The sequence below is a fragment of the Solanum lycopersicum genome, chromosome 7, assembly GCF_036512215.1.
Source record: "Solanum lycopersicum chromosome 7, SLM_r2.1".
Classification (NCBI taxonomy): domain Eukaryota; kingdom Viridiplantae; phylum Streptophyta; class Magnoliopsida; order Solanales; family Solanaceae; genus Solanum; species Solanum lycopersicum.
The window spans coordinates 18,156,275-18,175,670 of record NC_090806.1 but is presented as its reverse complement, the minus strand read 5'-3'; the positions used below and the strand labels follow the sequence as shown (position 1 = coordinate 18,175,670).

The 19,396-nt window shown below is 36.4% G+C and overlaps 2 protein-coding genes across 2 annotated transcripts; both read left to right on the top strand.

Annotated features, from left to right (window-relative positions):
* Window positions 1–11,166: 11,166 nt before the first annotated feature.
* LOC138337344 (uncharacterized) lies at window positions 11,167–12,054 on the top strand. The gene has a single exon (XM_069287253.1). It carries the CDS (start codon window positions 11,167–11,169, stop codon window positions 12,052–12,054), a length of 888 nt encoding a protein of 295 aa, XP_069143354.1.
* Window positions 12,055–13,075: 1,021 nt separating this feature from the next.
* Window positions 13,076–14,393, top strand: LOC138337343 (uncharacterized). Its single transcript, XM_069287252.1, has 3 exons — window positions 13,076–13,117; window positions 13,213–13,512; window positions 13,602–14,393. The coding sequence occupies exons 1-3, from the start codon at window positions 13,076–13,078 to the stop codon at window positions 14,391–14,393; spliced, it is 1,134 nt and encodes a 377-aa protein (XP_069143353.1).
* The last annotated feature ends 5,003 nt before the right edge of the window (window positions 14,394–19,396 follow it).

The following is a 19,396-nucleotide window of genomic DNA, read 5'->3' as shown; positions in this document are numbered from 1 at the left end:
ATATGGATCCCTTCTTTAGATTCGATTATATCCCTTTCTTAAATATATATATCTAAATTATTGTATACTCTTATTTACCCTTAATTTAAAAGTTGAAAAGTTAAAAAACATAATCACATTTAATAATATTCTATTTAATTAATTAATCATAATCATCAAAAGTTGGAAATAAAAATATGTTTTTCATTAATTTTAAAATTAAATTAGTAGACTTTTAAACAAAATATAATTGAGTCTGAATGTAGAAAATTGTTACATATTTCCATATATATTGAAAGTTTTAGTTTCTTAGTTATTACTTCAATTAAAATGTTTAATTCCTCTCATCTTCCATGGAAGTAAATCATAACCTTTTCATATTCTTTACAGGATTCTATAAATTTGGACAAAAATTTATATTATTCAATCGCATAATCAAATGATCTCTTAAACTCTAACTAAAAATTATCTTATAAGTTCTATATTCATAGCTTCTACAAGCTTTTGGATTGTCATGCGTTCATCACCCATTCTCTACTTTTGGGGTTCAGCTACAAAACAATATTGAGTTTTGGGTTTAAGAGTTATGTTGCTTCATTGTGAAAATGTTGGAGGCAAAACACATTATATCTCTTCTTACGATTTTGATAATGTATTTATTTTAGTATAAATAATAGGACGAAAACAATATTTATGCATAAAATATTGTTAATATTTTTTCAATTTATATGGTGAAACTTCTTTCAAGGTCGGTTGTATCGTTATTTGTGAATTATTTTACTAATATTCCTTAGTTATCTTACTCAAAAGATCATTCTTTTTGTGTGTGCATATATTTTTACTTTATTTACAGGTTTTATATTTTATTATAAGTTTTTTGGGTTGCAATTATTTTCGTCTTTTAATAGATTTGTGGTGATAATCTCTGGTATAAACTGAACAAAAAATATAAGTCTACTTCACTTATGTATTTCATCATCTTATAATATAAATTTATGTAAAATAAATTTATTTGGTCATTTTTTCCTCATTAACATGATTAATATATATTTACTGGTTGTCACGTCTTTAATATGTTTTTTAGATATGTTTGCGTCCATTTCTAAAATTTAGAGCAAAAGTTAACAACTACAACACATACTATATGCTATATTATCTTAATTAGTTTATATTTTTCAACATTTTTTGTATTGCAAAAAAATTACCAAAATTTAATGAAAAGAATTAATTGACACTGTTAATTTTGCATAAAAGAACATATACAAAAGAATAATATAATTAATAATTATCTATGTTAGATTATGCCTATATGAATTTGTATAATAGTAAAGAATAACCGTGCAGCGCACGTTCTCAAAACTAGTGTGTGTGTGTGTGTGTGTGTGTATATATATATATATATATATATATATATATATATATAAAGAGAGAGAGAACGATGAGAATACAAAGAGAGGTGAAAATACTAAGAGGAAGAGTAGAGAAAATACAAAGAGATAGATAGAGAGGTAATCAAAATACAATGAGGGAGAGGTGAGCTATATGTAGAGAGGGAGAGAGAAAGAGAAGCGAGCAAGATTGAGGAAATAGGACAGAATCTATGATTTGTAAATACTCGAACTAAAGTTATAGATCTCTAAGATGATAACTCATTTTTAAAGAGTAAAGGACAAATATACTCCCAAAACTATCATAAATAGTATGCAGATTTCCTCTGTCATACTTTTGGGACATTGGTGCCCCTGTCATTTAAAAACTAGAGCATATATACCATTTATACTAACGGACATATATGTGTCATAATCTTATCCACCGACCTGACATTTATTAAGTATCAAATCAATGGATAAAACTGCGTCATGTGTCCCTATTTAGTCTTTCGTTGGAGTGGAAGGCATATATGCAGAGTTTTTTGATAACAGGGGCACCAACGTCCCAAAAGTATGACGGAGGATATCTACATACTATTTACTGTAGTTCTAGGATATATTTATTCCTTTTCCCTTTTTTAAATTTTCTTTTTGAAAACAACGTGGCATTTTTGGAATTAAGCAAACAGTTTTAGGATTATTTTTTTGACAACATGTTAAGGAAAAGGCCAAATATGCATCATTTGTTAGACAACGGGAGTAGATATGCATCAATTTTTTAACGAAGGGGTATATCTGGTGAATAGTTGAGGGGGTTTATTTGCCCGTTTCCCCTAATTTTTTTTGATTGCTAATCAAATAAATTTATAATATTTTGTTACCTAAATGTGAGGAGAGATCATAAGCAAGTTATTTAAGATTTTTTCCTTTCTAGATGAGAGAATCCAATTGTTATTTTTGGTACATAAGTTAGTCTTTTAGATTTTGTCACCTAAATGTGAGGAGAGATCTTAAGCAAGTTACTAAGGACTATTCCTCTCTAGATGAGAATCCAATTTTTGTTTTTGGTTAGTCTTTGGATTTTGTTACCTAAATGTGAGGAGAGATCTTAAGCAAGTTATTGAAGAATTTTCCTTTATAGATAAGAATCCAATTGTTGTTTTTGGTAAATAAGTTAGTCTTTAGATTTTAAAACCTAAATGTGAGGAGTGATCTAAAGTAATTTATTAACAATTTCATTTCTAGATGAGAATCCAATTGTTGTTTATGGTACATAAGTACTTTATATTTTGTTACCTAAATGCGAGGAGAGATCTTAAGCAAGCTATTAAAGAATTTTCCTTTATGCATGAGAATCCAATTGTTGTTTTTGGCACATAATTTATAGTCTTTTCTCTATTTACACGGTATAGATATTACATCCAATGACTCTTATCATTCATTGAATATGCATTCACTATTGATACTTCAAACACCCGTCCACACCCAACAAGAACACTCTCTTTTCAATGCTCTCCCTACCCCTTCCAACTTTAACCAATAAAATTGTCGAAATATCTCCATATAGAGATGATGGTCCTAATATTCTCAAAGCTCCAACTCAAATATTTCCTCCAATTAAGATGTTTATCAAAATCTTGGAATGAACTAATTTCAAGCCCTGACTTCATATGGCTACATACAAAACAACTTGTCCTCCTAAAAACCCCTACACATTTATTCAAAAGGTGTTTCAGCAAAGGTCTTCAGAAGGAAAAAATTTAACTCATTGATGTATCAAATTTTGACAACCCTGTTATGCGATTAAGATCACCTTTTAGTGTTGAATTGTCATAATATTTCTATTGTAGGATCATTGGTATATGCAAGGTTGTTCTCTTTATGTTAGATGATTTATTAGACCATAGTAGTCTTGAAGGTACTTTGGAATCCTAACATTTCGAGATGCCTCACCCTCCCAATGACTCCTCTTGGTTGTAACAACTCGGGCGGGACTTACATGTTTGTCCTTGGGTTTGTCTTTGCTGTTAAAACAAGAGAATTACAAGTTTGTGAGCATGACCTATGCTCATGGTAATGGTCAATACTTGATGCCACCTAGGGTTGAGATTTATGCGCTTAGTTCAGGAATGTTGAAGGATTTTGATGGTTTTATTCCAGATATTTGTATTGTAAAGTACTTCTGGACACATGTTGAAATTTGTCGGGAAGTCTATTTGATTGAATATAAGAGGAATGAGGAGAAAAGAGTGGATAACTTGATTGTGTTGTTTGATCTTAATGAGGAGATTTTTCAGGAAACAATTTAGAATTGATTTTGTTCAATATCGACGTCTAAAAGATTACTCATGATGCGTAGTTTTGGTGTTGCGATAGAGAAATAAATGTGGTTACAGCTTTTGAGTGATCTCTTTAAATATTGTGTTGACTAGCTGCATTTGGATGTGAGTCTTGCAATGAACGCCAAATGTATGCTTTTAATTTTTCCTGATTTGCTAGATGAGTGTATTTAGAAGAATCATGTGTAGTGATGTTTACTTGAAAACATCCATGTGAAGTCCTACAATTTGCCTTGTTAGTTCAATTGGTTGAGTCTTGGTGAATATGGAACTTGATCATGGAGGAAAAGTCAATGAGTGAGCCAAATTTGACATAAATCCTATAATGATTACCTTGTGAGGGTGTGAATCCATGTTTGCACCAATTGAGCCTAGAAGACTTTTGAGCAAAAACTACCCCTACCTTCTTACCTAAAATCATTTTTGAAGCATTATGATGTTTGAATAGACAACTTAGGCCAAAATCCTAAGTTGTGGTGTAGATAGGAAGGATGAATTAGAGTTAAGTGAAGGGCAAAAAAGAAGAAATGAGACTCTGAAATATTTACAAAAAGAACAAAGTCTTCCTTATAATTTTTTTTAAAAAGTGTGTATTTGTCATCAATTTGATCAGCCTAGAAAAATGGAAATGAGAAAAGAAGATTCTAGGTATAAATTCTTCGAGATCCAAAGATGATAAGCGTCATTGAAGTTGACTTAGACTTTTCATGTATGAACATCACTATAAAGCAGTGCATTTACTCCTATATGATATTGATTTACAATCTCCACACCTCTATATTGTTTGGTAATTTTATATTTTGTTTAAATCTTAGGTTAATTGCGATAATTGATAGCAATAGCTTTATGTTAAGTCAGTGGTACTATCCATCCATTTGTTCTTACTAATCCAAAATGAGCTGATTTGAAATTCTAAAGTCTCGACAAAGAATTATCTACGATTGTCATAATGTTGATAACACCTCTATACTGTTGCACTGGCCAAGGGAATTCGGCCATGGTACTAGCCGTTACTGATTGTCATAAAATAATGTTGACAGACGTGAAAGGGATGTTAGCTTTGTATAATCCTGAGCTGCAAACAACACAAAGAACCACTATTGTTGGTACTATGTACTCTTTTGACTATGAGAATTACGAGGAAAGCCTAGTTTTGTTAGATAAAGCGGAGTTACTGCCTCTAGTTGATTTAGCATCTGAGGAGTCCACAAATGACGGCTATGACGATGATGATGATGATGATGATGATAATCAAGTACTTGAACTCCTGAGGAATCATGTTATGCATGAGCGTGTCACGACTTTACTTGGAGCCCAAAATAGTAATGAACAAATCTTATGATGTTTAGGCATACTTATACGGGAGATGAAATATTTTCCTTCTCAGTCCTTCAACAATTTATTTTATCATAGTTATATATGTTGTTTTGTCTATTTCAATTATTGTGATTATTGTTATGACTATATTAAATTTGAGTGTTCCTCCAATTGTAGTTTCGTACTTGACTAGATCAACTAATTTGAATGTCTAGAATCTTTTAATTATTTTTTATATGTTAACCTAAATTTAGCAACCCAAGACACCTCTTTCCCTAGGAGTCAATACTGTCCTTCTCCACCCTGCTGGCTTAATCACCCAATGGCCCAACCTCAAGGGTGGAGGTTGAGAACTCTTTCCACTTCAGCTATCTTTCTTGTCAGATGAAATTATATAAAATTAATTGTGCTAGTGATTGCATTTTACTTAACATAATCAAATCTTAAGTAAAACCACTAACAAAGTCTTAGATTTTCTTCGATTGTTTACACAAAAAATGCAGATGCCAGCAGTTTGTTGATCATTCATGATTCTATTCAAATTTTTTTTAAAAAAAAAGTAACAATAACCAATCTTTCTTAATTCATTTTTCTTTGTTATTTTTTAGCCGCTATTAAAGTATCCAAGAAACATTTATCTAGGACAACAACTGAGTGTAGGCTGGCATATTTTGCGGTGAAAAAGAATGTAAACCAATATGTTTCTTTTTCTGGCATCGACTACCTTGAAATTTTTTTATCACCTTTGCATCTGTCCGATGGTCATGGTTGCATCCATGGGCGGAGCTATGACATGGTAAGGTTGGTTAGATGACCAACCTTCGTTGGAATTTTTTTAAAAATGTATATACTAAATATCGATTTTATAGATATAAATTAATAATTGAACAAGCTTGACACAATAAAGGTTGGACAACCCAATGGTTAAAGCTATGCATATGTACCTTTGCATCCTGGGGTTGAGCCCCACTATGACAATTTTTTTTAATTTTTTTCATAATTCTGTTTTTTCTTTTAGAAAAGACAAAAATCAGTCTGGGTTCGATCCCAGGCTTAAACATTTTATTTTTTAAATATTTATTCCATTTTTCTCTTCAGAATAAGTAAGAATATTACCCTTTTTAAGTTAAAAAAACTAAAGGAAATAAAAGGTCTATTTTTGGTTTTCTTAATTTTAAAAAAAGAATAGATTCATAGTTGTTGTCTTTTCCTTTTAATTTCTTGTCTTTATCTTTTCCCAATGCTCTTTACAATTTTACACTTAACCTTTCTCTCTTTCAACTTTCACACATATTCGTAATGTTTTAAGAAATTGGAAGCTTTAATCATTGTATATTTCTTCCTCGACCGCCATTGAAATGTAATTTGTGAAAAGGTATTTCTTAGTTCTTTTTTTCCTTTAGTTTAATTTTTTCTAATCATGTGTTGCAAGCTTTGAAGGGAATATTTATCTCTAATTTTGAACAAGTAAAGAGTATGAACAAGTTGGAGCACTATGTAGAAATCAATAATTGAGGTATGACTATTTTGAAACCAATCTTTATAATCTAATTAGCAAGGCTTATTTTTGTAACAACCTTAAAAATGAATAAGATAAAAAATTCTTAATAAGTCAAGAATGCCTACGATTAGACAAGGGTTCACACAGATTGATGCGCGTAGAACCAGACCTCGGAATCCTTACTACCGCCAAACCAACTAACTTGGGGAGTAAGTTGAGCTTGGAAAAGGTTGGGTCCAACCATATAGGGATCTCGAATACAAAGATTTACTCGAAGGAGTCTTTACCGGACTGAAAAGAAAATCTTAGGTTTGAAGGGTCTAGGGGTAAAATGGTCTTTTCCTGGCTAAGGGTAGTATCGTTATTACCCTAGATAATATAATTATTTAATTACTAAAGTGGAGGGGAAATTTGGGGAAAAAGGGCCAAAATTGAGCCCTTGAGATGAAGTCTTGCTCCACTGGGTTCGAACCTAGTTTTAAGAGACATTATCTCACACAAACTCTCTCTCTCTCTCACGCCTAAATCTCTCTATCTCTCTCGTTCATTCTTTTTTTCCTGCCTGCAAAAATAGAAGATAAAAACATTAGAAAGCAATAAAAAGTTATCTACTTACAAAAAAATATACAAGCAAAGCAAGCTAAGTTAAGAAATCATCTCCTCGATGGGATTGTGTGGAAGGTTTAGGGGAGGATTTGCGTAGCACTTTGACGTTGTTGAAATCTACAAGAAGGTATGGGTTTTCTCTCTTGAAATTCTTTCTCCAAGAGAAATTTCTTTCTATAAAATTTAAACGCATGAAACTAGGGTTGTCCCCTTTATTGTTGAATTCCTTGTCCCTAGTCACCTTCAGATTTCAATCTAAATTAGGTTAGAAATCATGTTGTTCGTATGGTTGCTGATAGCTAAGTGTGAAATATGATGTTCTTTGTGATTTTGTGTTTGGAAATAGCAAGATTGTTCAATGATGTCAACCAAAAATGATGTGTTGCAATATGTAAAATGTTTGTTGTTGTTTTCCATTTTGAAGTCTTAAAATGGCTAATTTGATCGCTGAAATTTAATGTGCATAAAATGTGTAATTTGTGATGTTCATATGAGGTGTATGTGACTGATTCTAAGTGGAAAGTTGTAGCTAAAACAACAATGAATCTACACCTAAGAATGTGCTAAACGAATACATGAAATACACCCCGAAAAGGTGTTAAATGATCCATGAATTTTCCTAATTTTTCAGCAAAAAAAAATTGAAAAAAACTAAAAGTTAAGTTTAGGCTAAAGTATAGAGTAATCTGGAAATTTAATTGGTTTTAAAGGGATGACGTTACCAGGATTCGAACCTGTGACATCACCCGTGTAACACCTTAAATTTGCAAGAAAGGAAAAGGGGTCAAGGGGATTCGAAATGGGGTATACTGGCTGAGAAAGGAGAATAAAAAATTTAAATAAATTAAATACGAGGTGTGGGAATTGAACCTAGGACCTCCAGGAAGCGAATGAAGTGAAAGAAAAATAAAATAAAGGAAATGTTAGGCATGGGAATCGAACTCACGACCTCAAGGCTATAAAGGAGAAAGGGAGAAGAAATAAAAAGAAAATAAAGTGAGGTTGTGGGAGCTCGATCCCGCAACCTCACTGCCAATGCATAGCCAAGTCAACTTTTAACTAAAAATAAAATTAGGAGGCTGTGGGGGGTTCGAACCCACAACCTCACAGCGCCTAGAAAAATAAAGCATAATTAAAGAGAGGCTGTGGGGGTTCGATCCCACAACCTCATGGTCCATGCGAATTGGACAGGAAGAATTAAATGAAAAATATAAAAGGGGTGGTGGAGGTTCGAACCCACAACCCTTCGGCATAATAAGAGAAGAATTCAAGGAGAAAATAAAGAGAGAATATTGATGTTGGGGGTTGATCTAGAGTCCCAATGTCATGGAAGACTAAAATAAAGTCAAGGAAAAATATAAATATTGTCCAAGGGGTTCTAACTTGGGTTCCCTTGCCCAAATTTCTGTATTGATACATAAGTTGTACGTGAATTAAATGTTCAACAACAATCCCACCTACTTACATCGAAAATGAGATCTTGGTATACACACAAGATACATAAGTCTTGTACTACATAATCTTAGGAAAATATGACTTAATTAACGAACTATGAATGAAGCCTTATGGCTTGTATGTAGAGACCCATAAGTCTAGCATACGTTTAAAAATAAGTTAACCTAAGATATATGTAATGAAATGAAGTAACCCTAGAAGGGTTAAGTACAAGTGTAAAACACACTTAATGGCCAAGTACATTGGCATATGATGAAATGAACAATGAAATGATGAAACCCTAGAAGGGTTAAGTAGGTAAAACACATTAAATGGACAAGTACATTGTCATATGATGAAATAAACATTCACGTAAAAAAAAGGGGTGAGTAACGATAAAGAGAAAATGTGCTAATGTTAATGAATGTGGTGACAACATGATATGAGGCTAATGTAAAAGGTGAGAGCAATCTCAAATGAGCCTTATTAAATGTTACCAAAATGTACTCAGATGAGAAATCATCTATTGAGCTACGATGTCCTTATACTAGAAGCCAACTTCCATGATGTATGAGTTGAATGTAATGGAACTTTATACTGAGAACTGATAGACTAGCTATGAGCAGTGATGCCTTCTTTCGAAAGGGCGGAAGTTCACGTAACTCTCATGAGATGAGACTGTCCAGCATGCCGGGTATGAGTCTCCTTATATCTCTTAGTCTTCGAACCAATACTTCCAATATAGGGATCGAGCGGGGTTCAATTCCCATTAACGCTAGCATGTTTTAGGTCACTTTGGCCGGTGATTCCACCTCTTTTCGGTATGGGGGAGACACTGGATTTCATGATGCTCACATTTCTATGTTGGTTAAAGTTAAAGTTCCCAATGAATGTATGAGGCCAGCCTCAATGATGTACACAATGAAATGAATGATATCAAAGGTGTTAGGATAGGATAATCAATAGGTGAGCTAGACTAAAGTAATGATACTAAATTATTCTTGATCATTGCACAGCAAACCGATGAGAGTCTTAAACTACATCCTAGGAATAGTTGGTGTTTATACTAGCTTATGAATGAATGAAATGAAGTACGTATTAATGAATGAAGTAGACTCTGTGTTTGCTAATGAAGACTCCCTAGTTGAGGTCTCATATGTTGAGCCTTCATTTTGGAAAGTCTTATTGTCAAGTCCATGATTCCAACATGTCGTGGGATATGAATGTATGTTATAAAAGATGTTATGTGCTATATGCTATGTGATATGTATTATGTGTAAAATGTTTATGTGTTGTCTACAATATGTTAAGTATGATGATGCATATTACTCTCATGGCATGACCTTCCTAATCAAAGTTTGGAAAGCTCACTAACTTTGCTAATCAAAATATTGAAAGTTCATTAACTTTCCTAATCCAAATTTGGCTAGTCCACTGATTTGACTTCCCATAATCATGTTGTTAGGAAAGAGCTATTATTGCTCATGCATGTCCGTGGTGTGTGCTTGCATATAAATAGTTAGCACAAATGTGTGCTAAACCTATACAATTCTACAATTTTAGGTGCAGGAACAGGTGGACTCTAGAGCTACAGGTTGACGCTGAAGCTATCCAGACGTCGAGCATTCATTCGGACTTGGTAGGATTGAGTTAGTGGAGTATTTTCCACTATCGTTTCTTTCCCGTATTATCTTAGACTTTGTATTGGTGCCATTTTGGCAAGTATTCATTTATTGCTATATTAAACTATTTTATTCATTTAATGATATTAACGTTAGATGGTTGATGGTGAAAAAATTATGATTATATTAGAAATGATTAGTAAGAATGTTAAGTAACAAAAAGTTCGAATTTTCCCCTTAATTAACCTAGATGAAGTAACGATGATGTATGTAGGCTTGTGTGCGACCTTTGAGAGGCCAACAATGCTTGTCTCATCTTAGGTCTATATTCTGGTTGTGACAAAGTTTGTATCAGAGCACGAGGTTAAATTCCGAGAATAATAAGTTCACATCAACCATATTGAGTAGTTTCTAAGTCATGGTAGTGAAATGCACCACTATCCTAAATTAGAGACTTCATGGTGCGTAGGAAAATTCCCTTCTTCTGATCTTATCGTGGCTTTCCTAATGTTAAATTTCATGGTGTTATGAGCATGTCTAACATCAATCCTTATTATTTTCAGAGAATGAATACTAGGAGGAATGTTGGTCAGATGAGAAGAGGAGTAGCTGCTGGGAACAATCGGGTTCCACCCCAGGCTCCATCTGAATAAGGAGTTATATCGCACCTCATTTCCTGGATTTTTTCTCTCTTTACATTTTCTCTCTCTTTGCAAAACGCTCTCTCTCTTACTCACAACGGCTAGTACTCACCAATCGCCTAGTGCCGCAACGGCGCGTGGGACGCCGACAGCCGTCAGAAGGCCACCGGACCAAAACCAAAAGGGGCGCCCTGATGAGAGCTCCTTAACAATACATAGCACGCCCCAAAATCAACCTCAGTACGCCTCCAATATGCAGGACAAAGATGCGATGAATTCTATGTTTTCTGAAGAGGTCGTCTTTGAAGATCGTGAAAAAATTTCCTCACGAATTTCTGTGTGGAATCGAGTTGGGAAATGAGTTCCCCTCATCAAGATCTATCCAAGGTCCAAATTTTGGCAAAATCCATCGTCCCAATCGTTCAGACGAGAGAGGCGATTTTGGAGAAAGTCGCGATGAAGTCGCCTGAGTCGCGTATCAATATTCGACCAAGTTCTTCTTCGAATCTTCTGGTTTTGAGTACTGGGGTTTGTTCTCCTAAGGAAGACGAGTATCCCAACAAAAATTTGGAGCAAATGGACGGTCGAGTCGCCAGTGGTGATAATTCCGGCGACCTTACTGTTCCATACGTCAGAATTAATGGAGGTACAATGAAGGAAGGGGTTGGCCAATCTCAAAATACACAAGGAACACTCTCAATTAGTCAACCTAACAGTGGAAACATTAATACCAACAATCCAGCATCCTCCACAAATCGCAACTCAGATGTTCATAGTGAGCGACATGGAAATACAGGGGAAGGGTCAAGTCGTGATCGAGGAGAAGAACGACATAGCCCTGCAATGGTGCCTCACGAAATGGATGATAAACAAACGGTGAAAGACAACAACAATCGCCAGAAGGAAACCGTCAAGGAGCAGCAGGGCAATAACAAGATGACTATGGACACACAACCTGCTGTTTCAGCAGCAGGAACCTCTAATTTTTCCTTTGCCATGACAAGTACATCAACACACTTAACCCCTCATCTCAATGCAGGTAATTCGATAGGAGAACATAATATGCAGGAAAAAGGAGAAAGAAAGGAGGGAGCACAGGAGCACATGCATGATCAAACCAAGGAGAAGCACAATCAAACCCATAATCAACACCAGCAGATTGATAAAGAAAGGAGAAGCTTGGAAGGAATCAATGTGGAGCAAAAGAAAGGGAATGCTGGAAAGCACAACGATCACACCAAGTAAAACCATACACAAAGAGGGGACACACTGATGATCCAAACAACAGGACAAGGGACCAATACCACAACAGCTTCCCTAAAATTTCCAACAATTTCTCAAGGTATGATCATAAAACTCAGACTGATAGCATACAAAAAGAGGTTAGCCAGGCTGGTCAGGACAATACTAGAAACCCAAACAACCTTCTGCAGGGACAACAACCCACTAATAACAACAAAAATAAGCAAAACTTTGAACCAGCCCCATATACTGTAATAAAATCTTTTGTAGATAGGTTGAGATACAATCAAGCTCAAAAAGAGACTCCCATTACTTTGAATGAACCTATACACACTAATAGACAAGGTTTCCCGGCTGTTTTGATTGATGAGAGTGATTACTATGTTAAATTAGCCAAGATTTGTAAATATACGCTTGTGGGTAAATTTAATAACACTATGCCTATAATGGAACTTGTTAGGAAAAGCTTTATTTTGCAGACTCAATTGATGGGGGGAGTTAAGATCACACATTACAATTCTAGACACGTCTATATTGATCTTGATAATGAATTGGACTATCAGACTGTTTGGACCAAATTGAAAATGAACATAGAGGGTCAATCTATGAGAATACAAGCTTGGACCCCATATTTTACTCCGGAAGAAGAAACACTTGTTGTCCCCATCTGGATATCTATTCCTGGCCTCCCTTGGCACTGTTACAACAAAGTGTTCTTAACAACTATTTTGGAAAGCATTGGAAATGTTTTATTCTTGGACTCACCTACTTCACAGAGAACTAGGGGGAGCACCACTAGAGTTAAGGTCCAAGTAGACCTAACAAAGTATAGACCCTCACATGTTTGGTTGGGATTTAAACATTCAAACCCCAACAAAGGAAGGTGGCTCAAAGTTGAATATGAAGGAATTCCTAGCTACTGTTTTTATTGTAAACACCAAGGACACATGGATGAGGAGTGTACAATAAAAAGAAGAGATGAGGAGATAAAAAAAAAGAGAGCTGGAAGAAGGAAAAAACAGCAATGATAGGAGTACCGGAAAATTACAAGAACAGGGCCAACAGGGTAAGACAGAAACACCAAAGCACTCAACACAACCAAGCAAAAATCAAAGGGGAGGAAATGCTAACAATGAGCTGCAGCATCAATCAAAATCACAGCTGGCAAATCAGCAACACAAAAAAAAAATACAAATTCAGGATGAACAGGGCCAGCAAGAGGAGTCACAGGAAGAACAATGGCAAACACAAAGGAGGAAACACCCCAAAACTCAGGAACAGGCTACTTTAAATGCTGTGTGGAGGCCTGTCAATTCTCCAGCACAAAAAATCAGCAGCAACCAGCATGAGCAGGAAATTGCAGGTATATCCATTCTTCCAACTCAAAACTCTTTTACAAATCTTGATTTGCAGGAAAAACAGGAGAGGCAGCAGGCTGAACAGACTGGGATCGGAGAAACAGCAAGTTAGATAAACCAATCCAAAATGGTGACCTAAAGGAAAAACCAAGTAAGAATAATCCAAACAGCCACAGCAAGTCACACCAACAGCTTATTGACAGCAAAACAAGCAAGAGCACAGGTATTGACTTATCTCTCCCAAGCCCCAAAACCCCCATTATTGGTGATGTTGATACTGGTTTTACTGATGAAGTTGTTGGAGGTATGGATGGGGGGTGTCAGGAGATAGCCATTAACTTGCAGGAAGGGGACACCAAAGGGGGGAATTTGCCTCATGTTATGCATGAAGGGTTGGTTTATGACCCTAGGACAGCCCATAGAGCCACTAGGAATATTGAAAATATGCAGAAACAAAGCAGTCAATTACAGCAGCAAGCTCAAAACAGTGACAACCAAAAGCAGGCTGCAAATGAAACTATAAAAGAACAGGTTGAAAAACTGATTGATCAGGGCCAAGAGAAACCTAGTGTTACTAAGGGCAATGAAAACACTCCAAAAAGTAAGAATAAGCCTAGTAAACAAAAAAGAGATGCTGAAAAAAGGAGACAGAGCAAACAACATGAAAAGGATATGGAACAAGAAAAGGAAGTAAGTGGAGAATCTTGTAACAAATTTGTGTTGGTGGATGATAACCATGGCTTGAATATCCTCCCCCTACAGGTACAATACATGACTCCTCATACCTCAGACCCTCTAGATAAAATGCAACAACATGGTAATACTGAACAGATTCTGGATGAATATAATGTGATCAACTCTAAGGATGAAATGGTTGAGGATAACCAGCCTGTAAGAGACTCTGATAATAATGATGAGACTAGTGAAGACCTCATTAGGGCTTTCAGTCCATATAAAGATGAGACAATTGAGAATGAGATCTAGCAAGTCACTAAAAATCAGAGTCTTTCCCCAAGGGGCTTCCAACAGGGCAGATTTCACATTACTAAGCAAGATGCCAACACTATCACCTCTGGCAGACCTAACACAAGACTCTTCTCATCCAGATCCTCCCAATGATTAGTACAATTGTATGGAATGTTACGGGGATCAACACTCAGGGAGTGTTGGAAAGACTCAAAGTACTTAGAAAAATGCACCAGTTGTCTATTATTGCTATTTTGGAACCTTTCTCTGATAATGTTAATATCCAAAACTTCAAAGTGCAATTAAACATGGATAATGTTATTAGTAATTGTAACAGTAAGATTTGGGTTTTTTGGAACAGTGATGTTGAGTGTAATATTCTTGATGAAGATGAACAGCAAATTACTTGTGACATGAAACGCAATGAATTACAATACCAATTTACTAATACCATTATTTATGCTAAATGCAAAGAACATCTTAGGAGACCTTTATGGGAGAAATTACTTCATCATGCTTCTATTAGTACCAATCCATGGTGTGCAGTAGGGGACTACAATGTTATTTCCAATATGGAGGAAAAATTAGGTGGCTTACCCTACAATATGAAGAAGAGTATGGATTTCATTGCTGTAACTGAGGCTTGTGGACTCATAGACATAGGGTTTAGTGGTCACAAATTTACCTGGTCTAATAAGAGAGGCATTAATCACAGAATCTGGAAGAGGTTAGACAGGGCCCTGGTTAATGACACTTGGCTAGAGAAGATGCCCCAAACCAATATAACCCATTTATCTTCTACAGGATCAGATCACTGTCCTTTACTCTTGGAAATGGTTTCCACTGAAGCAGAACACATTAAGTATTTCAAATTCCTGAATTGCTGGGTTGACAATCCCAATTTTATGCTTACTGTTAAAAATTGTTGGGACAGACCTGTGGAAGGTCAACCTATGTGGAAGTTTCACCAGAAAATGAAAAGACTTTCTAACACTCTAAGTGTGTGGTCTAGAGAGGAATTTGGGGATATTTTTCAAAAGGTTAGGATGTATGAGGAACAAGTGCACGAAGTGGAAGAAAACTACATCCAGAACCAAACTGAGTCAAACAGGACTATCCTCCATGAACTCAATGCTCATTATATCAAGTTCCTTAAAATGGAGGATACTATTTTGAAACAGAAAACGCAGCTTCAATGGTTTAAAGATGGTGACACCAATTCCAAATACTTTCACTCCATTATAAGAGGGAGGAGAAGGAAGTTGTTCATTCATAAAATCACTACGGATAATGGGGTTTGGATACAAGGTGAAAACAAGGTTTCTCAGGAGGCTTGTGAACATTTCCAATCCATTTTCACAGGTGACAATACATATATTAATGAGCACAACCTGGACTGTATTCCAAAAACAGTCAATGAAGATCAAAATATTCCGCTTACAGAATTACCGGATATGGATGAACTTAAAGAAGTAGTATTTTCCATGAATCCTAATTCTGCAGCTGGTCCTGATGGTATGAATGGGTACTTCTTTCAGAAGTGCTGGACCATAATCAAGAGTGACTTAATGGAAGTACTTCGTGCCTTTTTCAGTGGTCAAATGATTCCTAAGTACTTCTCTCACTCTTGTATTGTGTTGCTCCCTAAAGTGAACAGTCCAAACAAACTTACGGAATATAGGCCAATAAGTCTGAGTAACTTCACTAGTAAGATTATATCTAAACTAGTTAGTAGGAGACTCAGCCCTATCCTTCCGTCCTTGATTTCTACCAACAAATCTGGCTTTGTGAAAGGGAGAAATATCTCTGAAAATATCATGCTTGCTCAGGAGATCATTCACCAAATCAAAAAACCCAATATTGGTAGTAATGTAATTATCAAATTAGACATGGCAAAAGCGTATGACAGGGTCTCTTGGTCATACATTTGCTTGGTTCTAAGGAAATTGGGTTTTAGTGAAGTGTTTATTGATATGATCTGGAGAATCATGGCCAATAATTGGTACTCCATTATTGTCAATGGCAAAAGGTATAGTTTCTTCCAATCTACTAGAGGCCTCAAACAAGGTGACCCCCTCTCTCCGGCCCTATTTATTTTAGGTGCCGAGGTTTTATCAAGATCCCTTAATAGGCTTCACACGCATCCTGATTATCAAGGTTTCATAATGGAAAGAAGGGTGCCTCAAGTAAATCACCTCAGTTTTGCTGATGACATTATTCTTTTCACTTCGGGAAGATCCAAAACCTTAAAACTCCTCATGAACACCCTAAAGGAGTATGAAAAGACTTCGGGGAAGCTTATCAATGGTGATAAAAGTCATTTTATGCTCCACCCTAGTGCTTTCAATAATACTAGGGACAGAATCAGGAGGCTGACAGGTTTTAAAGAAAAGCATGGCCCTGTCACCTATCTTGGATGCCCTTTGTTTGTTGGCAGACCTAGAAATGTTTATTTCTCCGATCTTATTAATAAAGTTGTCTCCAGAATTACAGGTTGGCAAACTAGGCAACTTAGCTATGGTGGAAAGGCTGTATTGGCTAAGCATGTTCTCCAAGCCTTGCCTATACACCTCTTGTCTGCTGTAACTCCTCCCAGTACAGTCATCCGACAGGTTCAAATGATTATTGCAAATTTCTTTTGGGGATGGCAGAATAATAGGAAAAAATATCATTGGTCATCGTTGAAAAATTTGAGCTATCCCTATGAGGAAGGTGGGATAGGGATGAGAAATTTACATGATGTTTGTAGAGCCTTCCAATTCAAAAAATGGTGGATTTTTAGAACCAAACAAACCCTGTGGGGAGATTTTTTGAAAGCAAAATATTGCCAAAGATCTAACCCGGTGAGCAAAAAATGGGATACGGGAGAGTCTTTAAATTGGAAACACATGCTCATTACTAGACAACACATGGAACAACATATTCATTGGAGACTTCAAGCCGGGGATTGTTTGTTTTGGTGGGATAACTGGTTGGGAATAGGGCCATTAGCACATCATACCAACATCCGCAGCAGATTCAACAACACCACAGTTGCTGATTTCTGGGAAGAAGGGGGCTGGAACTGGAACAAATTGGTAAAATATGCTCAAGCTAGTCAGCTAAGTAGCATCATGGCTACTGAAATCCCTCAACAACAGCACAAGCAAGACCAAGCCATCTGGAAGCTTAGCAGCCATGTCAATTTCAGTTGCTCCGCAGCTTGGGAGGAAATCAGAAACAAAAAGGCTAAGAGCAAGTTCAATTCTCTTTTATGGCATAATTTCATACCTTTTAAATCTTCGTTTCTTTTATGGAGAACATTAAAAGTTAAAATTCCTACAAATGATAAGCTATCTAATTTTGGCATTGAGCCATTACCATGTTTTTGTTGTCCTGGTAGAACAGGTTGGGATAGCATCGACCACACCTTCAATTCTGGATCGTTTGCAGCAAGGGTGTGGAAGGCATTTGCAGCAACTGCAGGGCTGCAAGCAGACCACTCATCACTGCAGGCAAGAGTGCGCCAGTGGTGGGCAATTAAGCCACGAAACGCAGGCCATCAACTGCTGCTGCAAGCCACGCCCATTTTTATTGCTTGGAATTTATGGAAGAACAGGTGCGCATGCAAATATGGGGGCAAAGCAACGAACATCAGCCGCGTCAAATATGCTATCAATAAAGACACTTTCAAGATGCTGAAAATTTCCTTCCCACATATCAATTGGCCGGGAACCTGGACAGCTCTAATCCAAAAAACGGAAAAGTGTAAACATGAAGTCAAAGTCAACATGATAACATGGAATAGGCCTCCGGAATAATGGATCAAAATAAGCACGGATGGAAGCGCTCTTGCAAATCCGGGACAGATTGGGGCTGGAGGAATCATCCGAAACATTGAAGGCAAAATGGTGTTGGTATTTGCAACACCTCTCGGAGAGGGTACCAATAATACAGCAGAAATTGAAGCAGCCCTCTTCGGATTGTCATGGGCAGTGGAACTAGGACACACAAATATATTATTAGAGTCTAGTAGTGGAGTGGATCGCCAAAAGAACACCCCCCCATTGGATTGTTACCAACCAAATTGAGAGAATCCAACATCTTATCACGCAAACTAAGAACTTCAGGTGTACTCATATTTTCAGAGAAGCAAATTGGGTTGCAGACTCATTGTCAAAACACAGCCACAGCATAGCATCCCCTCAAGTCTACTTCAGCAACAATCAATTACCTAGAGAAGCTCAAGCCTACTATCAAATGGACCTTCTGAACATGCCCAGCTTTAGAAGAAAGAAGACTAAGAAGATTTTTGAGCCTCCTTGATGTTTTGCTTTTCTATTCAACTTGGCTATGTATGAGTGATATAGCTACTTTGAATAGATTATATGTAGTAGGATAGATATAGACTTTTTCTTGTAAAGGGAGAGTCTCCCTAATTTATGTTTCCTAGATACTTTGTAACGAGAAGAGTCCTCTCCTTAGGTGCTTAGTATTTGGTTGCATCTTTCATTGTAAGGGGAGGAGTTGAATTTCAATAGGAAATTCGACTCCAAACCATCTTAGGTTTGGAGGTTAGGTTTATGCCCCCCTCCTTGTATTTTGTTTGTTTTATTAATGTTAAGGCCTGGGGGTGTCGCTCAGCCCCTACCCCTCCAAGGGTATTAAAAAAAATAAGGAGTTATGCCAGTTAACTCGATTGGGTTGACTGATGCGGAGGTGCAGGCATCTCTGGCATAGATGGCACAGGCCATCACTATGCAGGCCCAGGCATGAATGTCAGGTCAATCGACAGAATGTTGAGAGGGAGAACCCATCAGTGCGTAGCATGGCTGACATGTTGAGAGGTGCATAAGATTTTTGTGGCTATGTGGGACACAAATACTAAGAAAGCAGAGTTGGCTTCCTATCATCTCAAGGATGTTGCACAGACCTTGTGCATTATGTGGCAGGATAGCCGAGCTTTGAGCAGAGTTCTTGTCATGGGAGCTGTTTAAGACAACCTTCCTAGAGGGATTCTTTCACAGGGAAATAAGGGAGGT